At 41.7% G+C, this 18,207-nt stretch overlaps 1 protein-coding gene across 7 annotated transcripts in view; it reads left to right on the top strand.

Moving 5' to 3' along the window:
- The first annotated feature begins 66 nt into the window (after nt 1-66).
- The window catches only part of ARID4B (AT-rich interaction domain 4B), a 146,859-nt gene continuing 128,718 nt past the window's right edge, over nt 67-18,207 (top strand). For 5 of the 7 annotated variants that reach the window (XM_037167982.2, XM_053667867.1, XM_037167987.2 and 2 more), the window contains exons 1-2: nt 67-323; nt 1,147-1,201. In XM_037167982.2, coding sequence (XP_037023877.2) covers nt 1,196-1,201 — 6 coding nt within the window. In that variant the 5' untranslated portion in view covers nt 67-323; nt 1,147-1,195. The other 2 variants (XM_053667866.1, XM_053667865.1) reach the window with 2 other exon arrangements.

Here is an 18,207-nt window from a genome sequence, read left to right as displayed (position 1 = left end):
CCATCCGGGAAAAAGGTAGGGAGGGAAACAGCCTAGGGGAGGGGAGAGCGGAGGGAAGGGGGGGATTCGGAGTGGGGGGAGCGATGTTTGCCCGTCAGTCGAGTTCGGAGTGAGGAGCTCAGGCGCCGGAGCGGAGGAGACTCCTGAGCTTAGCTTGCCGCCGCCCCGGCCACCGCCTGGACCTTTGCCCGGAGGGAGCCGCAGAAGGTCTGTGGCCCAGTCCTTTGGAGGGCAGCTCGACGGGGGCCCGGACTCCAGTCCGGGAGGATTTTTCGTCGTCCCCCTCCCCCCAGCGAGGGAGCCCGAGCGGCCGCTAAACAAAGGTACCAGTCGCCGCCGCGGGAGGAGGAGGAGCCGGAGCTTCAACCTCGGCTCCGCTGGACCCACCGCCCTTCTCCCCCATCTCTCCCCCGGGCCTGCTGGTTTTGGGGGGGAGCCGGAGAGGGGACTCTGGAAGCACTGGGGTTGGCGTTCGCCTCCGAGGAAGGTAGGGCATTTCTGAGGCTTTCGCGGGCTCGTCAGGGGTCCTTTAGAGAGCCTCCGGGCCCGGCGAACGAGCGGGGAGGATCGTTGTAGTGGGTTCGCCGGACGCCCGAATTCGGGGCCTCCGCTTGTGGAGCCCCCGCCCCCCGCCGTCGCCCCATCCCGGCGGCCCCGCTCACGGTTCCGCGAGGGCCGCGGTGGGGGCTCAGCGAGCGCGGGGGCTGCGCTGCCTCCCGGCCTTCTCTCCCGGTCCCCTGTCTCCGAGGCCCGCAGACCGGGTCTGCTCGGCTGGTCCGTCCCTGTCTCGGAACAGGACGTGGGCAGCGGCCCCGCGGGTCAGTCCTGCTGCGGCCCGCGGGAGCCTCCGGGCCGCTGCCCGCTCGGACACGGGGTGCGCCGAGGCCCGGCCGGACCCGGCTTGTTGTGAGTTTCTTCTCTGACAGAAATGGCGTCATTGTCGGAGACGGGAAACTCCGTCGGGTCCCGACAATGGGGACGCTAAGCTGCCGAGCTGTGTGGGTGGCGGGGTGTGCTGGGTGGGGAGGCCAGAGCGAGCCCCGCAGAGGGGTCTGGTGGGTTCGACGGTCTGTCTTGGCTTCTCCGCCTCCGCCGGTGCAGCGGGTGCCTGTAGCGTTGACGGGGTGTCTTTTGTTTCCCCTCCAGGTGCAGGTGAATCTGGTGTTTTCGAGGGCATCGCGGTCCCGGAATCATCATGAAGGTAAGATTGCCCATGGAAAACGAACCTCTGAGGTTGTAGCATTCAGAAGTGGGGGTTGTCGGATCGAGGTCGTGTGTGGGGGCTTCTGAGTGTCGTGCTTGGCGCTGGGTGCCGAGCCTTTCCCGGGAGACGAGGGGTCAGTGGTGTGGACATTTGCGCTGTGAGTTGGAGCCGGTTTCAGGGTATCGCACTGAGAATGGTTGTCCCATATAGAATGTCTCTTTTTGCCGGAAATAACTACGTTAGAGTGTTTGCAAAGGTAAAACAGAAAAAGCAGGTCAAGTAATTTGACTCTAGAACCTGGACTGTGTTGTGGTTCTATCGGTTACACTGATGAAAGAAAATCTCATTTATTGTGTTTAACAGTACTGTGAATTTTTAGCCAGAACACCTATTTGATTAGCCACGAAAGTAGTCTTGATTGAAAGATTTTTCAAGAGAATTTTTCTCATTTTCGCACAGCTCAGAGGTAGCAGTTGTTCCTTGTATTTCCAGGATTATTTGTTTTTTGTTGTTGTTGATCTATTTGGTCTGGGAATTGTCAGATGCAGTAATGCATTGTGATAAAACTGTTGGCCAGATTCCTATTAAGTACAAACATGTTAACTGAATGGAAGATATTGTCCAAAAAGTACAATTTGCTTAATTGGTGGAAGAAATTATAGCAATAAAAGTAAGTAGAGGCTGTTTTTTTCACTTTAGAGAGTATATAAATGAATGCTGTCATTTTTAAAGGCATCCTAGAATAAAAGCCTTAGAAACCCGAAATGACTAGATTCAACTGGTGGAACTTAAGAGGCCTGCAGATATTTTTCATCCATCCCAAATTCAGAAGTGCTTGAAAAGGGTACAGTGTGTTCACAAGTAGAGAAGTGCAACAGTTAGTATGTTAAAATGTAAATGTCATCTACTTTTGACAGTTCCTTTGAACAATTTTTAAACAAATTTACTTTTCAGATTCAAGAACGCTTTTATAGTACTGCATCCAAATTAAAATTTTTAATGTTTGTGTTTAGGGAAGGAAGTAAAAGCTGTGGCTACTTAAATATTCATCAACTATACAAAATAATTAAGTTCAGTCCAGTTACTTTTTAGGTTTTTTACTTTTGACTTTGGGGCACTCTAAAGTACCTAAAATGTTTGTATCTGCTGAATTCTTGTTTCATCTTCATGTAAATGAAAAACCAATCAGTAATGTTTCCGAATGAGTCCTTTTTTGTTAGTTGCAGATGAGACTAACTCCTGTGACCTGTGTAAAACAGTGTTGAGTGAGTTTATTAGAAAAAACATACACCTTGCTTTGGACAATAATTTAAGAAAAATGTTGGGTTAAATAATGTGTAATAGGTTCAGAAGCTTGAATAATGCAGGATTTCCCTGGAATGAATGTTGTAATCAATCTCATAATTCCCAATGTAGTACCTGTTAACGTTTGCTTAAAAGAAGTGTAGTAAGTTGAAGGTCTTTTAGATTTAATTTTTTCCTTTCCTTTCATTTCCTTTTTCTCCTTTTTCAACTTGTCTTCAGAAAAATGAAAGTACATTGGAAACTTTAAAAGTTTCACATTATTACGCAAATGCAAATTTTGGGGTATCCTTTTAGAACTACTCACCTACAAAGGTTCAGCATTTCCATTATTGCTGCTTATAAAAAAAGGTATTAGTAATGTTAAAAGGAGTTATTAAAATAAACTTCTAATTTTATACAAGAAGAACTTTCTGTTATATAGTAGGTCTTCTTTTGGAGAATCTGCTACTTAGGAATTAGTAGTACTAAAAGAGTTAGCTTATTTTTCACAACTTAAATTTCTCATGTGGTGAAAGTTGAGAGGCTGCCCATGATTGGTGTTTTGCTTTAACAAAATTGCAATTCAAAAAGTGTTTAGTATTCATTGCTTTGGGCTTAAATTATCTTTTTTCATGTTCCCAATTTCTATAATGATAACAGAGCTATAAAGGGATTAATGCCATTTATTAGATCTTACTAAACATTTATACTTTGAAATTTGTTATGTCCTATTAGTCACAATTTTTTTTTTAGATTTTATTCATTTATCTTTAGAGGGGGAGGGAAGGAGAGAGGGAGAGAAATATCAATGTATGGTTGCCTCTTGTGTGTCCCCAGCTGAGAACTGGCCTGCAACTCAGGCATGTGCCCTGACTGGGAATCCAACCGCAATTGTCTGGTTCGCAGGCCTACACTCAATCCACTGAGCTACACCAGCCAGGGCAGTCACAAAATTTAAAAAAAAAAATTTATTGATTGATTTTAGAGGGAGTTAAAGTGAGGGAGGGAGGGAGAGAGAGAGAAACATTGATTTGTTGCTCTACTTATCCATGCATTCATTGTTTGATTCTCATGTGTACCTTGATGGGGGACCAAATCCTAAACCTTGGCCTATCGGGACAACAGTGTAAATGACTGAGCTACCTTGCCAAGGACCCGATATTTTTTAGGATTTTATTAAGTGATATTGTGTTCAGGTAATTGAAAAAGTGTTTAGTAATGTTCTTTTGGTTGTTGGCTTTAAATCTTGAAATAAAAAAAATATATGTCATTTTAACTATTACATGTTTTAGAAGCACTTTTTCTCTGGTACTACCTTCAGGAATTTATTTAAATAATTAAAGCCTCTTCACTGGTTGGTATACACTATCTTGTGATATATATATATTTTAAAGATTTTATTTATTTTTGGAGAGAGGGGAAGGGAGGGAGAAAGAGGGAGAGAATTGTTGATCCATTGCTTCTCATACACACCCCGATTATGGACAAACCTGCAACCCAGACATGTGCCCTGACTGGGGAGTCGAACCATGACCTTTCACTTTGCTGAATGATGCCCAACTGACTGGGCCATACTGGTCAGGGCTCTCTTCTGATATTTTTGTCCATTGTGTTTTTGACAAATCTGACTAACCCAGTATCAGCTTTGTGTTTTAACATAGGTGTTATGTTGAATTTATTTTTCATACTTTTTGTTTGAACATTTTATTTTTTTTAGAGGGGAAGGGAGGGAGGGAGAGAAACATCAATGTGTGGTTGTCTCTCGTGCGCCCCCTACTGGGGACCTGGCCCACAACCCAGGCATGTGCCCTGACTGGGAATGGAATCCACTACCCTTTGGTTTGCAGGCGGGCATTCAATCCACTGGGCCACATCAGCCAGGGCTGTTTTTCATAATTTTGATAGACCTTTCAATGTCAGTGATAGCACATTATCAGGGAATAATAGATTATTAAAGCTTCTAAATCATTCCAAGATTTTAATCATGTCAGTTCATTTTCTACCTTTTTCCTGCACTGTATTATTTATCCTACATTGCAGTGGAGTTTCAAGTGAAATTTGATGGATCGGCTAGACATTTCAGACTCTTTAAGGGGGTAATATAGATCGCTGTACTTTGAATCTGGGAGATGGGTTTTCACATGTATCATTCTCTCTTCAGTAATTGATGGCTTAGGTCGTATACAAATAATGGGTTAATTACAAATGCCTGTTTAAATGCCCTTTGCTTGTGTGCATGTTCTTATGTCCTCTTCTTCCTCCCTTCTTCCTTCCCTGCTTCTTTTCTCTGGCTCTCCCTTTCCTTCCTTTCCTTCCTCCTCCCCCCTCCTCCTCCTTCCTCTCCCTCTCCTCTCTCTCCCTCCTCTCATCCTTTCCTTTTTTCCTCCCCCCTTCATAAATCATTCGCTTAACAACTCCTACTGTGTGTCATTCAGTGTGGAATGAAGGTGAATAAGCTATCAGACCTGCTCTACAATGTTTATAGCAGAGGACACAGAGAAAACAAAACAAAGTGCATATTGAATTATAAGATCATCGATTCAACACAGCATGGTAATTACAAGTGCTGTGGGAGAACAGAAGAGGATGTCTAAACCCCAGAGCCATGGAAAGTCCTCTGGTGGCATTGACATCTAAGCTGAGAGTTGAAGATTTCACTAGGCAAAGAATGGTAGAAAGAAAGGAGTGTTTCAAACAGAGAGGAAACAACATTGGAAAACAAAAAAAAATGCAAGGTAATGTGTTTGGAAACTAAGTAGTTCACTGTGGATGAATGATCTTAAAGCATGATGTGGTTCGAGGTGGCAGTAGGAGGGCAGTGATGGGAGATGATGCTGAGTTAAGGAGTTAAAAATTTTCTTGAAAGTTACATGCAACCCCTGAAGGTTTTTGAGAAGGGGTAAAGATGTTGGGTTTATATGAACATATCAAAAGGGCCTGACCAGTGTGGCTCAGTCCATTGGACTTTGTCCTGCAAGGCAAAAGGTCTTGGGTTGGTTCCCAGTCAGGGCACATTCCTAGGCTGGGAACAGTCAGGGCACAAACCCAGTCAGGTTTGGTCCAGGTTCCTGGTTGGGACGAGTCAGGGAGGCAACTGATCAGTGTTTCTCTCTCACATTGATATTTCTCACCCCCAATAAATAGATAGACAACTAAATAATTTTTAAAATGTAAAGGGGTATTTTAGTGGATGGTCTGTAGATGCTAGGTGAGGACCCCAAGAAAGAAGTGAACAAGGACCTCCGCTACTGCACAGACAGTAGAGCAGAAGGGACAGATCTGAGATGTCTAGGAAGTGGGACGTAGGACTTAGTAGCTCACCCTGGAGTAGGAGGAAGATGGAGGTTCCTTGGGGCATGAGATGGATGTTACTATTGTTTGAAGCCTATTGTTATTTGAGTAATAGCAAGTAAAGATGAATGGGATTTTGAGTATTTAAAGGATGACCTGTAAGAGATCCACATTTAAGTGAGTCTACTTACTAAGATGTAAGATTAAGAGAGCAGGTAGGATGGAGAGAAGTCAGAGGCTTGGTTACCCAGTGTAAATGTTAACTTCATAGTCAAGGGGATTTAGATCCATAATATCATAATTGTGTTTCATCCTATACATTTGTGGTGTTTTTGATGAAAGGCAATTTTATAAAACACTGACTTGTTTTCTGTCCAAATTGTTAAGTCTTCGCTTATTGTAATTTTAAAAAGTATGGTAGTTGAGTACATATTTCTCTAAAGAATATGTTTTTGCTAACTTAGCCTGTAAGTTCAATCATTGAAGAGATATTGTATACCTTCCTTGTATCAAACATGATTCTAGGTATTGAGGATACATCGGTGAACAAAACAAGAGTTCTTACCCGGAGGAGTTTATTTTTTATTAGGGTAGACAGACACCAAGCCAAAAAAAAAATGTGGTAATTGCTATGGAGAGAAATAAAGCAGATTCAGGCTAAGAGGTTAGCGTGACACAGAGTGTTACTTTAGATTAGATGTAATGAAGGGCCTGTTTGAGGAGATGACATTTAAGCATTGTGTGAAACAAATGAGGTAGTGAACCATTCATTTATTTGGGGGAAGAGCACTCCAGCCAAAAAGTACAAGTGCAAAGACCCTGTAGTTTGGCCTGTTTGACCTTGGCATATTTAAGGAGCAGGAAGAAAGCCTTTTAGGGCAGGAATGGTAGGAGATGAGGCTACAGAGGTCACAGGACAAGTACAACCAATGTAGGGCCTTGTAGGCCACGGTAACGACTTTAGAGTAAAATCAGAGTATGCAAGGAAGTCATTGAAGGGTTGAGCAGGAGAGTGCAGTGGTCTGATACATTTTCAGAAAGAACAGTAACTGCTGTGTAGGGAACAAACTGCAGGGAGCAATTGTGGAAGTAGATGTGGCTACCAAGTTAGTTCTAGTAGGAGAGGTGGTGGACCATGGCGAAAGATGGCTCTGTTGAAGATAGTATTTGAATGGATGGGATATGAAGGGAAAGTTCTGCTTGCTGCTACTCACAAATAACAACCTCCTACCCCCTTAAATTATTATTTTTTTTCTTGCTGTGATTGGTTGGCAGATGGGATTCTTAGAACTGAGTACTGCCAGGCAGTTATTCCCAGCTCTTAGCCTTCCCTTATTAGTGAGCAGTGAACATCAGATGGACATTTTATTTGGTCGTGGTTTTGAATTTTAGAATATGAGGTAAAATTTACTTTTTTGAAGTATGCAATTCAGTGCTTCTTTGTGTTTTCACAAAATTGTGCATCCATCGCTATTTTCCACCTCCAGAACATTTTCATTTTCCCAGAAGAACTCGTGTACTTACGAGCAGTAACTCTCTTTTCTCCCTTTCCCCTGACCTTCCCCTGGCAATCTCTAACCTACTTTCTGTCGCTCAGGGTTTGCCTGTTCTGGACATTTTCTACCAATGGAATCATACAATGTGTGGCCTTGTGTGTCTGACTCCTTTCGCTTGCTTAATATTGTCAAGGATCATTCATTTTGTAGTATATATCAATTCTTCATTCCTTTTTATTGCTGAACAGTATTCCATCTTAATTTTTAAAAAATATTTTATTTATTTTCAGAGAGAGGGGAAGGGAAGGAGAGGAGAGAAATATCACTGTGTGGTTGCCTCTCACGTGTCCCCCACTGGCAACTGGCCTGCAACCCAGGCATGTGCCCTGACTGGGAATCAAACCTCGATCCTTTGCGTCACAGGCCTCTGCTCAATCCACTGAGCTACACCAGCCAGGGCCCATCTTAATTTTTAAAAGTATTTTATTTATTTTTAGAGAGAGGGGAAGAGAGGGAGAAGGAGAGGGAAAGAAACATCAGTGTGTGGTTGCCTCTTGTGTGCCTTCTTCTGGGGGACCCGGCCTGCAACCCAGGCATGTGCCCTGACTGGGAATCAAATCAGCGATCCTTTGGCTCACAGGCCGTCACTCAATCCACTGAGCCACATTAACCAGGGCAATAGTTCATTTCATTGATATATCACATTTCTTTAGTCTGTTTACTAGATGTTGGACATGTAGATTATTTCTACTTTGCAAAATTTTTTCACTTTATTTTTTTTAAAGATTTTATTTATTTATTTTTAGAGAGGGGGAGGGAGGGAAAAGAGAGGGAGAGAAACATCAGTGTGTGGTTGCCTCTTGTGCATCCCCTACTGGGGGCCTGGCCTGCAACCCAGGCATGTGCCTTAGCCTGGGTATTGAACCAGTGACCCTTGAGTTTGCAGGCTGGCACTCAATCCACTGAGCCACACCATACACCAGCCAGGGCTATTTCTACTTTTTATTTTATTTATTTATCTATCTATCTATCTATCTATCTTTAGAGCGGAAGAGAAGGAAGGAGAGAGGGAGAAAAACATCAATGTACGGTTGCTTTTCGTGAGTCCCCTGCTGGAAACTGGCCTGCAGGGAACCAGCCTGCAACCCTGGCATGTGCCCTGACTGGGAATCGAACCGCGATTGTCTGGTTCGCAGGCCCGCGCTCAATCCACTGAGCTATACCAGCCAGGGCTATTTCTACTTTTTGACTGTGAATAATGCAGCTACGAACATTTGTATTTAAGCTTTTGTTTGAACATATATTTAAAAAATTTTTAGATCCTGGGAATGGACCTTTCCATTTTTAGGGTAGTAATACTACCTCTGGTAACCCTGTTGAGAGCTCAGGGTTTAGCTTCAGGTATTTTGTGTCATTGTGGTAAGTGGCCACCAAGGAGTTGGACATTAAAAAAATTCATTCAACATTTATTATTATTATTATTATTATTATTATTACTCATCTGAGGATATATTTACTTATTGGAGAGAGAGAGAGGAGGGGGTAGAGAGAGAGAAACATTGATCAGTTGCCTCCCATACACCCCCTGACCAGGGATTGAACCTGCAACCTAGATATGTGATCTGACTGGGGATTGAACCCTCAGCCTTTTGGTATATGGGATGACACTTCAGCCAACCAAGCTACCCAGCCAGGACCATTTAACATTTATTGAACACTTACAGGCTAGTCTCTGTACTAGCCATTTAGGACATAAAAGTGAACAAAACATGTAGACAGTCCTGGCTCTGTGGATCTTACATTTTAAGGTAGGGGGAAAGTGAGCAGACAAATAAGAATAAATGTAAATGCATTATTTAGTTTGTTAGGTGATAAATAGGATGGAAATAAGATGGGAGCTGGGTAAGGAGGATAGGGAGTGTGGGGTTGAGGCAGGTTGTAGTATTAAATAAGCTGGTCAGATAGACTTTATTGAGAAGACTTGATGGGAGTATGTGAGGGAGTTAGTCATGTGGTCTCGAAGGCAGCTCAGTGAATTGCACAGAGGCGAGTGGAGTTGGGGAGGGCCTGGGAGGGACTGGGGTCAGACAGGTAAAGAGACGCAAGTTGGGGGTAGAGCAGATCAGATCAGATCACCTAGGTAGGATCTTGAAGGCCTTTGTAAGGATTTTGGATTTCACTGTGAGAGAAATAGGGGGCAACTGGAGGCTTCTAATAGAAGAGTGATGTGGCCTCATTACAGGTAGGCAAGTTGTTATTTATATTTTTAAAGGCTCACTGACTGCAGTGTTGGAAACCAGCTATAGGCAAGTTGAAGACAGAAGCTGACCATTTTGGAAGCTACTTTAATAATGGATGGTGGTGGTGGTGACAGAAGGAGACTCGGGGTGGTGAACATGGAATAAAACATACAGATGATGCCTTACGCATTTTTATACCTGAAACCTATGTAATTTTATTAATTAGTAACACCCCAATTTAAGGGAAAAAGAAAAAGGATGGTCTGGCTGGTGGCCGGGTGGGTCAGTTGGTTAGAGCCTTCTCTGTACAACAAAAAGTTTCAGGTTTGATAACCAACCAGTCAGGGCATTTACAGGAGGCAACTGAACAGTGTTTCTCTTTCACATGGATATTTCTCTCTTTCTCTCCCCTCACTGCCCCACCTCTTCTTCTCTCTAAAATCAACAGGCATATCCTCTGGTGAGGATTTAAAAAAGAAGATGATTGTGGTGTATGAGGTGTGCCAGTGAAGGAAGTGAGGAGCAGTCAGATTCTAGGTGTCTTTTGAAGGTAGGGCCAGTGGACATTCCTATCAGATTGAAGGTAGGGGGAATAGAAAGAGTGAAGGACACCCATGATTTTCTTTCTGGATAACTGGAAAATGAATGAAGTTAGGATTGTGTAATTTTTGGAAATAAGCATTTATATTTTATATTTGTCAAAAATGCTGTCTCATTGCTCATGAAGTGTGGCTGTAAAATTACATATATGCCATATTTTTTAGTAACACATTTAAAAGAATTGAAAACTTTTAATTCTTTTTTTTAAAGTATGTATTATTGATTATGCTATTACAGTGGATGAGCTGACTGGAAAAGGGTTGAGTGCCGAGCAAGACTCCAGGAGCCAGGCAGTGGCATTGTCCCCTCTCTGACCCCTCCCCAACATGCAGAGCCACAAGGCAGTGAAGTGGGTTGTCCTGCCCTGGTGAATACCTCAGGCCTGCCACATTCATCTTAACAAGTGCGTTAGGGGAGGGAGTCAGAGCAGCTCTACCTAACACACAGAAACAAACACAGGAGGCTGCTAAATTGAGGAGACAAATATAGCCCAGATGAAAGAACACATCAAAACTCCAGAAAAAGAACTAAGTGAAACGGAGATAGCCAACCTATCAGATGTACAGTTCAAAACACTGGTGATGAGAAGGATGCTTAAAGATCTCATTGACTATGGCAGATGCATAAGGGAAGAAATGAAGGCTACACTAAGTGAAATAAAAATCCACAGGCAACCAACAGTGGAGAGGATGAAGCCGGGGTTCAAATCAGTGATTTGGAACATAAGGAAGAAATAAACAATCAGTACAGAATAAAGAACCAAGAATTCAAAAAAAAAAAACAACAAAACAAACAAGAAGAGAATAAGAAGACTCTGGGACATCTCACAGCATGCCCAGCATGCCCACATCTGAATCATAGGGATGCCAGGAGGAAAAGAGAAAAAGCAAGAAGTTGAAAACTTATTTGAAAAAATAATGAAAGAAAACTGTCCTGATTTGGCAAAGGGAATAGACATGTGAGTTAAGGAAGCACAGACAGTCCCAAACAAGTTGGACCCTAAGAGGGCAACACCAAGACACATCATGATTAAAATGGCAAAGGTTAAAGATAAAGAGAGGCCCTGGCTGGCATACCTCAGTGGATTGAGCGCAGGCCTGCAAACCACACGATCGAGGTTCTATTCCCAGTCAGGGCACATGCCTGGGTTGCAGGCCAGTTCACAGTAGGGGACTCATGAGAGGCAACCATACATTGATGTTTCTCCCCATCTCTCCTTCCCTTTCTCTAAAGATAAAGAAATAAAATCTTAAAAAAAAAAGTCCCCTTAAAAAAAAAAAAAGAATCTTAAAAGCAGCAAGAGGAAAGTGGAGATATCTACAAAGGAGTTCCCATCAGACTGTCAGCTGATTTCTCAAAAGAAACGTTACAGGCAACAAAAGCCTGGCAGGAAGTATTCAAAGTGATGAAAAGCAGGGACGTACAACCAAGGTTACTCTATCCAGCAAAGCTATCATATCTTGTTTATTTTTAAGTATTTTTTATTGATTATGCTATTACAGTTTTCTCCCCTTATCCCCCCTCCACCCTGCCTCCCCAACCCTCTAGCATTCCTCCCACACATAGTTCATGCCCATGGGTTGTACATGTAAGTTCTTTGAGTCCTCTGTTTCCTGTACCATTTTTTAAATCTCCCTATTTTATGCCTACTAATTATGCTTTTTCTTCCTTGTACCTTTTCTACCCATTCCTCCCTATTCCTCCCTTCCCCCTCCCCACTGAAATCCCTCTGTGTGATGTTCATTTCTCTGATTCTGTTCCTGTTCTGGTTGTTTACTTAGCTTTTGTTGTTTTTCTTTTAGGTTCATTTGTTGATAGTTGTGTTTGTTGTCATTTTACTGTTCATATTTTTTATCTTCTTTTTCTTAGATAAGTCCCTTTAACATTTCATATAATAAGGGCTTGGTGTTGATGAACTCCTTGAACTTGACCTTATCTGAGAAGCACTTTATCTGTCCTTCCATTCTAAATGAAAGCTTTGCTGGATAGAGCAATCTTGGATGTAGGTCCTTCCCTTTCATGGCTTGGAATACTTCTTTCCAGCCCCATCTTGCTTGCAAGGTTTCTTTTGTGAAAACAGCTGATACCCTAATGGGCACCCCTTTGTAGGGAACTTTTTCCTTTCCCCTTGCTTCTTTTAGGATTTTCTCTTTATCTTTAATCCTGGGTAACTTGATGATATGCCTCGTTGTGTTCCTTTTTGGGTCCAACTTCTTTGGGACTCTCTTGGCTTCTTGGACTTCCTGGACTTCCTGGACTTCCTGGAAGTCTATTTCCTTTGCTAGATTGGGGAGGTTTTCCTTCATTATTTGTTCAAAAAGTTTTTAATTTCTTGCTGTTCTTCTCCTTCTGGCACCCCTGTAATTCAGATATTGGAATATTTCAGCTTGTCCCAGAGGTTTGTAAGACTCTTCACTTTTTTGAATTCTTGTTTCTTCATTTTGTTCTGGTTGGATGTTTATTTTTTCCTTTTGTTCCAAATCGTTGATTTGAGTCCTGGTTGCCTTCCTGTCACTGTTGGTTCCCTGAATATTTTGCTTTATTTTGCTTTGGGTATCCTTTATTTGTTTTTTTATTTTTTGACCAAGCTCAGTCAGATCTGTGAGCATTTTGATTACCAGGGCTTTAAATTCTCCATCAGATGGGTTGGCAATCTCCTCCTCACTTAGTTTTCTTTCTGAGGTTTTGCTCTATCATTTGGGCCATATTTCTTTGTCTTGGTGCACCTGAGAAGTTGTAAGGGGGTGGGACCTTAGGTGTTCACGGGGGGGGGGGGGGGGGGGGCAACCTGCCCTCTTTGCTTCCCTGCAGTGCTGCCTGTGGGGGAGGGGTCAGAGAGGGAGCAGTGTAGTTGGTCTCTAGAGCACTCTTCAACAAACCCTTGTGTGAGACTGGGAGTTTCTTTCACAGTGGCAACCCCCGCCATAGTTCACAGACAGCTCCGAGTCTCAGTTTTCCCCTAAGTCAACCCCTCCTTTAGAGTTCCCAAGCTCTACATCCAGCCCCGCCCCCACAGTTTTTCTGAGTTGGCCAGTGAAGTTCCGCTGTCTCGCTGTCTTACTAGTCTGGTGGTTCTGGTTGATTTTTTCTTTAATTCCTTGGTTGTTGGAGTTTGATTCCTTGGTTCCATGCAGTTTGATTTTTGTGATGCTTTAGTTGTTTATTGGTTTTAGATTGATTGTTATCCTCCTTTTGGTTGTGCAAGGAAGCGAAAGGTTTTCATCTACACCCCCATCTTGGCTGGAGCTCCCCAAAGCTATTATTTAGATTTGAAAGACAGATAGAGTGATTCCCAGACAAGGTGAAACTAAAGTTCACCATTACCAAGACCTAATTATATGAAATGTTAAAGGGACTTTTTAAAGAAAAAGATCAAAACTATGAACATTAGAATGACAACAAACTTAAAGCTACCAACAGCTGAACCTAAAAAACAAAAAGAAAAAATTAGCAAACAACTTAAACAGGAACAGAGTCATAGAAGTGCATATCACATGGAGGGTTATCAGCGGGGAGAGAATTGGGGAAAAGGTACAGGGAATAAGAAGCATAATTGGTAGTCAAAATAGACAGGGCAGTTAAGAATAGCATAGGAAATGGAAAAGCCTAAGAACTTACATGTACGGCCCATGGACATGAACTAAGGGGGGGATTGCTGGAGAGAAGGGGGATACCAGGCAGAGGGGAGCAAAGGGTAAAATTGGGACAACTGTAATAGCATAATCAATAAAATTTACTTTAAAAAGTACTGTAGAAACACAGCTCAGTAGTGTCATCTGTTAGCTGATCTGCTGCCAGTTTTCTTAATAGAAGTACAATAGTTGTTTACACATCTTTCTATTCTTACCATTAAAGAAACAGGTAATCATCTGGTCACTGCTCATTTTATTTTCTAGTTTTCTTTTGTTTACATTGCTATACAGCTACAAAAAGTTTTTATTTAGTTTCTGAAATGTTAGCATGTACATGACTAGCTTAAAATATTTGACTTTTTTTTTTAAAGATTTTATTTATTTATCTTTAGAGGGGAAGGGAAGAAGAGAGGGAGAAAAACATCAATGTATGGTTGCCTTTCATGCGTCCCCTGCTGGGAACTGGCCTGCAGGGAACCGGCCTGCAACCCCGGTATGTGCCCTGAGTGGGAATCCAACCTCGATTGTCTGGTTCGCAGGCCTGTGCTCAATCCACTGAGGTACACCAGCCAGGGCCTAAAATATTTGACTTTTTAATAAAGATTTTATTTATTTATTTTTAGAGGGAGTAGAAGGGAGGGAGAAAAATAGGGAGAGAAGCATCAATGTGTGGTTGCCTCTCATCCACCTCTTACTGGGGCCCGGCCCACAACCCAGGTATGTGCCCCTACCTGAGAATTGGAGCAGCAAACCTCAGTTCATAGGCCAGCACTCAAGCCACTGAGCCACACCAGCCAGGGCAAATGTTTGCCTTTCTGAATTTCTAAGAAGAATCTGAATGTTTTCAGTTATAAATAAAGATCCTTTGATTCAGGGAGGCATTTTATGACATAACTTTAAAAGGTTGCTCTGAAGCCCTGGCTGGTGTAGCTCAGTGGATTGAGCGTGGGCCTGCGAACCAGACAATCATGGTTCGATTCCCAGTCAGGGCACATTCCTGGGTTGCAGGCAGGTTCCCTGCAGGCCAGTTCCCAGGAGGGGATGCACGAAAGGCAACCATACATTGATGTTTCTCTCCCTCTCTCCTTCCCTTCCCCTCTAAAGATAAATAAATAAAATCTTAAAAAAAAAAAAAAGGTTGCTCTGAAAATCTGGAAGTGTAGTTTTGATCACACTGGGTATTATTTATGAAACTGTTTATTATAAAAGATAATGTATGGCCCTGACTGGTGTGGCTCCATTGGGCGTCATCCACAAAGCCAAAGGTTGCCAGTTTGATTCCTGGTCAGGGCACACTTATCTGAGTTGTGGGTTCAGTCTCTGCATGGGGTGCACCCAGGAGGCAACCCAGTTGCTGTTTTTCTCTCACAAGTCTGTTTCTTTCCCTCTCTCTCTCCCTCCCTTCCTGTCTAAAAATAAATAAATGAAATCTTAAAAAAAAAGTTAGTGTGTTTGCTCTGACCTTTTCCACATTGAGTTATTTGTCTAATGGGGTCATCTGTGGCAAGGATGTACTTAGCTTTAGGATACAGTTCGAGATACATACTAAATTTTGCATTACTCTGCCTGATGTGAGTGTTTCTCCAGCTTAACATTGGTGTGTGTAGTCAGGTGGTAGAGGCTGGGTCTGTGGGCCATTATTATGATTTGTAAGGAAGAAAAACTTACAGAAAATAGTGTATGTATCACTTTTAAACTATAAATTTAGTAATTGTCAAAAGAATACTAATTCTGTATATAGTTTTATATTATTAAAATGTGTCAGATTGTAGTATATCTTGCACAGTGGAATGGATGCTTTATATCAACTTATTTAAGCCATTTTCTTCTAATTTATAGATGAATTTTTGGCAATGTGACTTAACTCTAGGATGTTTGAAGTCCTGTGTCAAGGTTTCACAAGTAACAGACTGCTGTCTCCTAACTTGATAATCTTGCAGGATAATCGCTTATGAGAGCATAGTCATTAGTAACTGTTTAATGTTTCATTGAAAATCACATGTTTTATCACTTAATAGCAGAAATGAGGATTATAAACTGTCAAACCTTTGAACAAATGACATTAAAAAAATTCACTTTATACTGATAGTAAAAATTATGCTTGAAAGTGATTATGAAGACCATCTTGGTTTAGTTGAAGTGCCCAATGAACAGTGTCGCTTAATGATTATAAGAGCAGTATGGCTTCGGTGGAGGGAGAGAGAGATTTGATTCCTAGTACTTTCTCTCTGTTCTTTCCTGTTGGAGTTTGGATGAGGTCAGTTATTTTTGAATGAAAGTAGACATCAGTTGCATTTTTTTTGTAAAATGGGACTAATAGTTACCTTACAAGATTCTGTAAGCACTAAATGAAATAACATTTAAAATGCTTTATGCTGTGCTTGGCATAGCTCTCAGTAGTCAGTACATGGTAGTTGTATCATTCTGGTAAATAAATGCCTGTTCATTCCCTTTTGTAAACAGCCAGGACGAGGGTTCTTTAATGAAGACCGCTTAGGGTTGAATTGTCACTGTTCTTGCTTACCAAGTCGTGGGCAGTTTTCTTAAACTTTCTGAGAAGCCTGGTGGTATTGTTTAGAATGAAGGGTGGTTGCGGTGCTACCTCATGGGATTGTTGGGAGTGACTAAATGTAGTAACAGGATCTACTACATAGTAAGTTCTCAATTAATTGCAGCTATTGTTACTATAGAAAGAATGTGCAAACTCTTGTGAATTTAGGCTTAAAGTGTGATTTAGTGACTAGATTTTTTTTTAACTTAAACATTGATTTGGAAGTTTGGGAGAAAAATTATAATTTTCTGATTAAGGTTAGAACTCGTTATTTTTGTCTTAGTGGAATGCTTTAAAACAAAATGTTTACTGGAAGGTGAAAAGCAGATTTCTTTATTCTAAGAACCCGTTGCTCCCATTTATCCTCGCCCTTCCTGTTGCAGAAGCTTGTCCTCTCTTCTGATGTGCTGCTGGCTTGCTCAGATGAGATTCTTTCAAAGGAAAAGTAAATTTTAGTTCCAAGCCTAGAGGGTAGTTACTGGAATAGGTGAACCACTGTAGGTACTGATTTTCTGGGTAAGCAACCACCTCTAGTCTTGCATATTTATGTAGAGCAAAAAAAAAATTTCTTCTCTTGGTCAGATCACTGCTCTGCTATGGCATTTAGTCAGGTGAAGCTGGTCTAGCACGGTGAGCTTGGGGGCGGGGTGAAGAGTACTGGAGCCCCGCCAAACCTGAGAGTCTCCGCTCTAGAGGAGGAGTAAAGGGCAGCTGAACAGGCCGGAAGACAAAGGAGGTACTATTGCTGTCAAAGTTTAAATGGGGCAGTTTGCCTTACGCTTATTTGAGAGTTTGTTTTTAAATTTAGCTTTTCATATTTCAGTTTTATCTTGGTACAGATATCTCATCAAGGACCCATTCTATTTTTTATCTAAGTATCCTTGCTTAAAGTAGTTCAATGCTTTTTTTTTTTTTTTTTTTTTTTTTTTTTAGTTGTTCAGTGTCAGAGGGCTTCGACATTTAGTAAAAGACCTAATTTTGCTTTGCCCCAACTTGGAGAAATATTTTTCTAAACTAGTTCTGTTTCTAATAAAATTAAGGAAGGTTTTTTTTTTAAATTACTACAGGAGCGATACAGGTTTGTTGTAAATATTAAAAATTACAGAAATGTATACAGTGAAGAGCAAAAGTCATTACCTTCCCCGGTTTTATTTCCTGTTGGCAACTTGAGTTAACAATTTGGGATACGTTCTTTCATACCTTTTTATTTGCACATGTAGACTTGTATATGAGTAGCTATTTTGTTATGTTTGCTTTTGCAAAAATGGGCTCATCTATACATACTATTCTGAAACTTTTTATATCTTTCTATACCAGTACATAACAGATCTATGTCATTCTTTTCTGATGGCTTTAGCACGATTTTATTTGTATTTAATATGCTGTCTTCCTTAATAACAACTGATTTATATAGGGCAGCAGTCCCTATCCTTTCTGGCACCAGGGACCAATTTCCTGGATGAATCAAGTGCATTACATACATTCAAGCTCACCTCCTGCTGTATGGTCTGGTACAGGTCTGTGGCCTGGGGGTGGGAGACCCTTGATGTGGGGCATCACTGTGCTGCTTTGGCTTTAAATTTTGGCACATATGTAGAGGCTCACTTACAGCAGTATTTAGCATTCAGTGGTATTGTTGCTTAGTACGTATCGTTAATTTATTTGAATTAGTAGTAGTGGTACCTAATACTACTAGGTAGTGAATAGTCTTTGAGTCATCCGTAACACTTTTGATAGTGTCTCATAGCCTTATTATTATAGCTACTAACTATTAATGAAATGTAATTGCATGAGATTGCTGTTAAAAGGTAAGCTACGAGGCATTAGTGAGGGAGAATCCTGTGGTAAAGAAGCTAATGCTGTTCTTGGGATCCCTAGAAGCATTTATTGGAAAGGTTAATTTTGGGAC

The sequence above is a fragment of the Artibeus jamaicensis genome, unplaced genomic scaffold (assembly GCF_021234435.1).
Source record: "Artibeus jamaicensis isolate MK-2021 breed Jamaican fruit bat unplaced genomic scaffold, CSHL_Jam_final contig_473, whole genome shotgun sequence".
NCBI lineage: Eukaryota > Metazoa > Chordata > Mammalia > Chiroptera > Phyllostomidae > Artibeus > Artibeus jamaicensis.
Note: the sequence above shows the minus strand (reverse complement) of the source record. Positions and strands in the feature narration are given on the sequence as shown.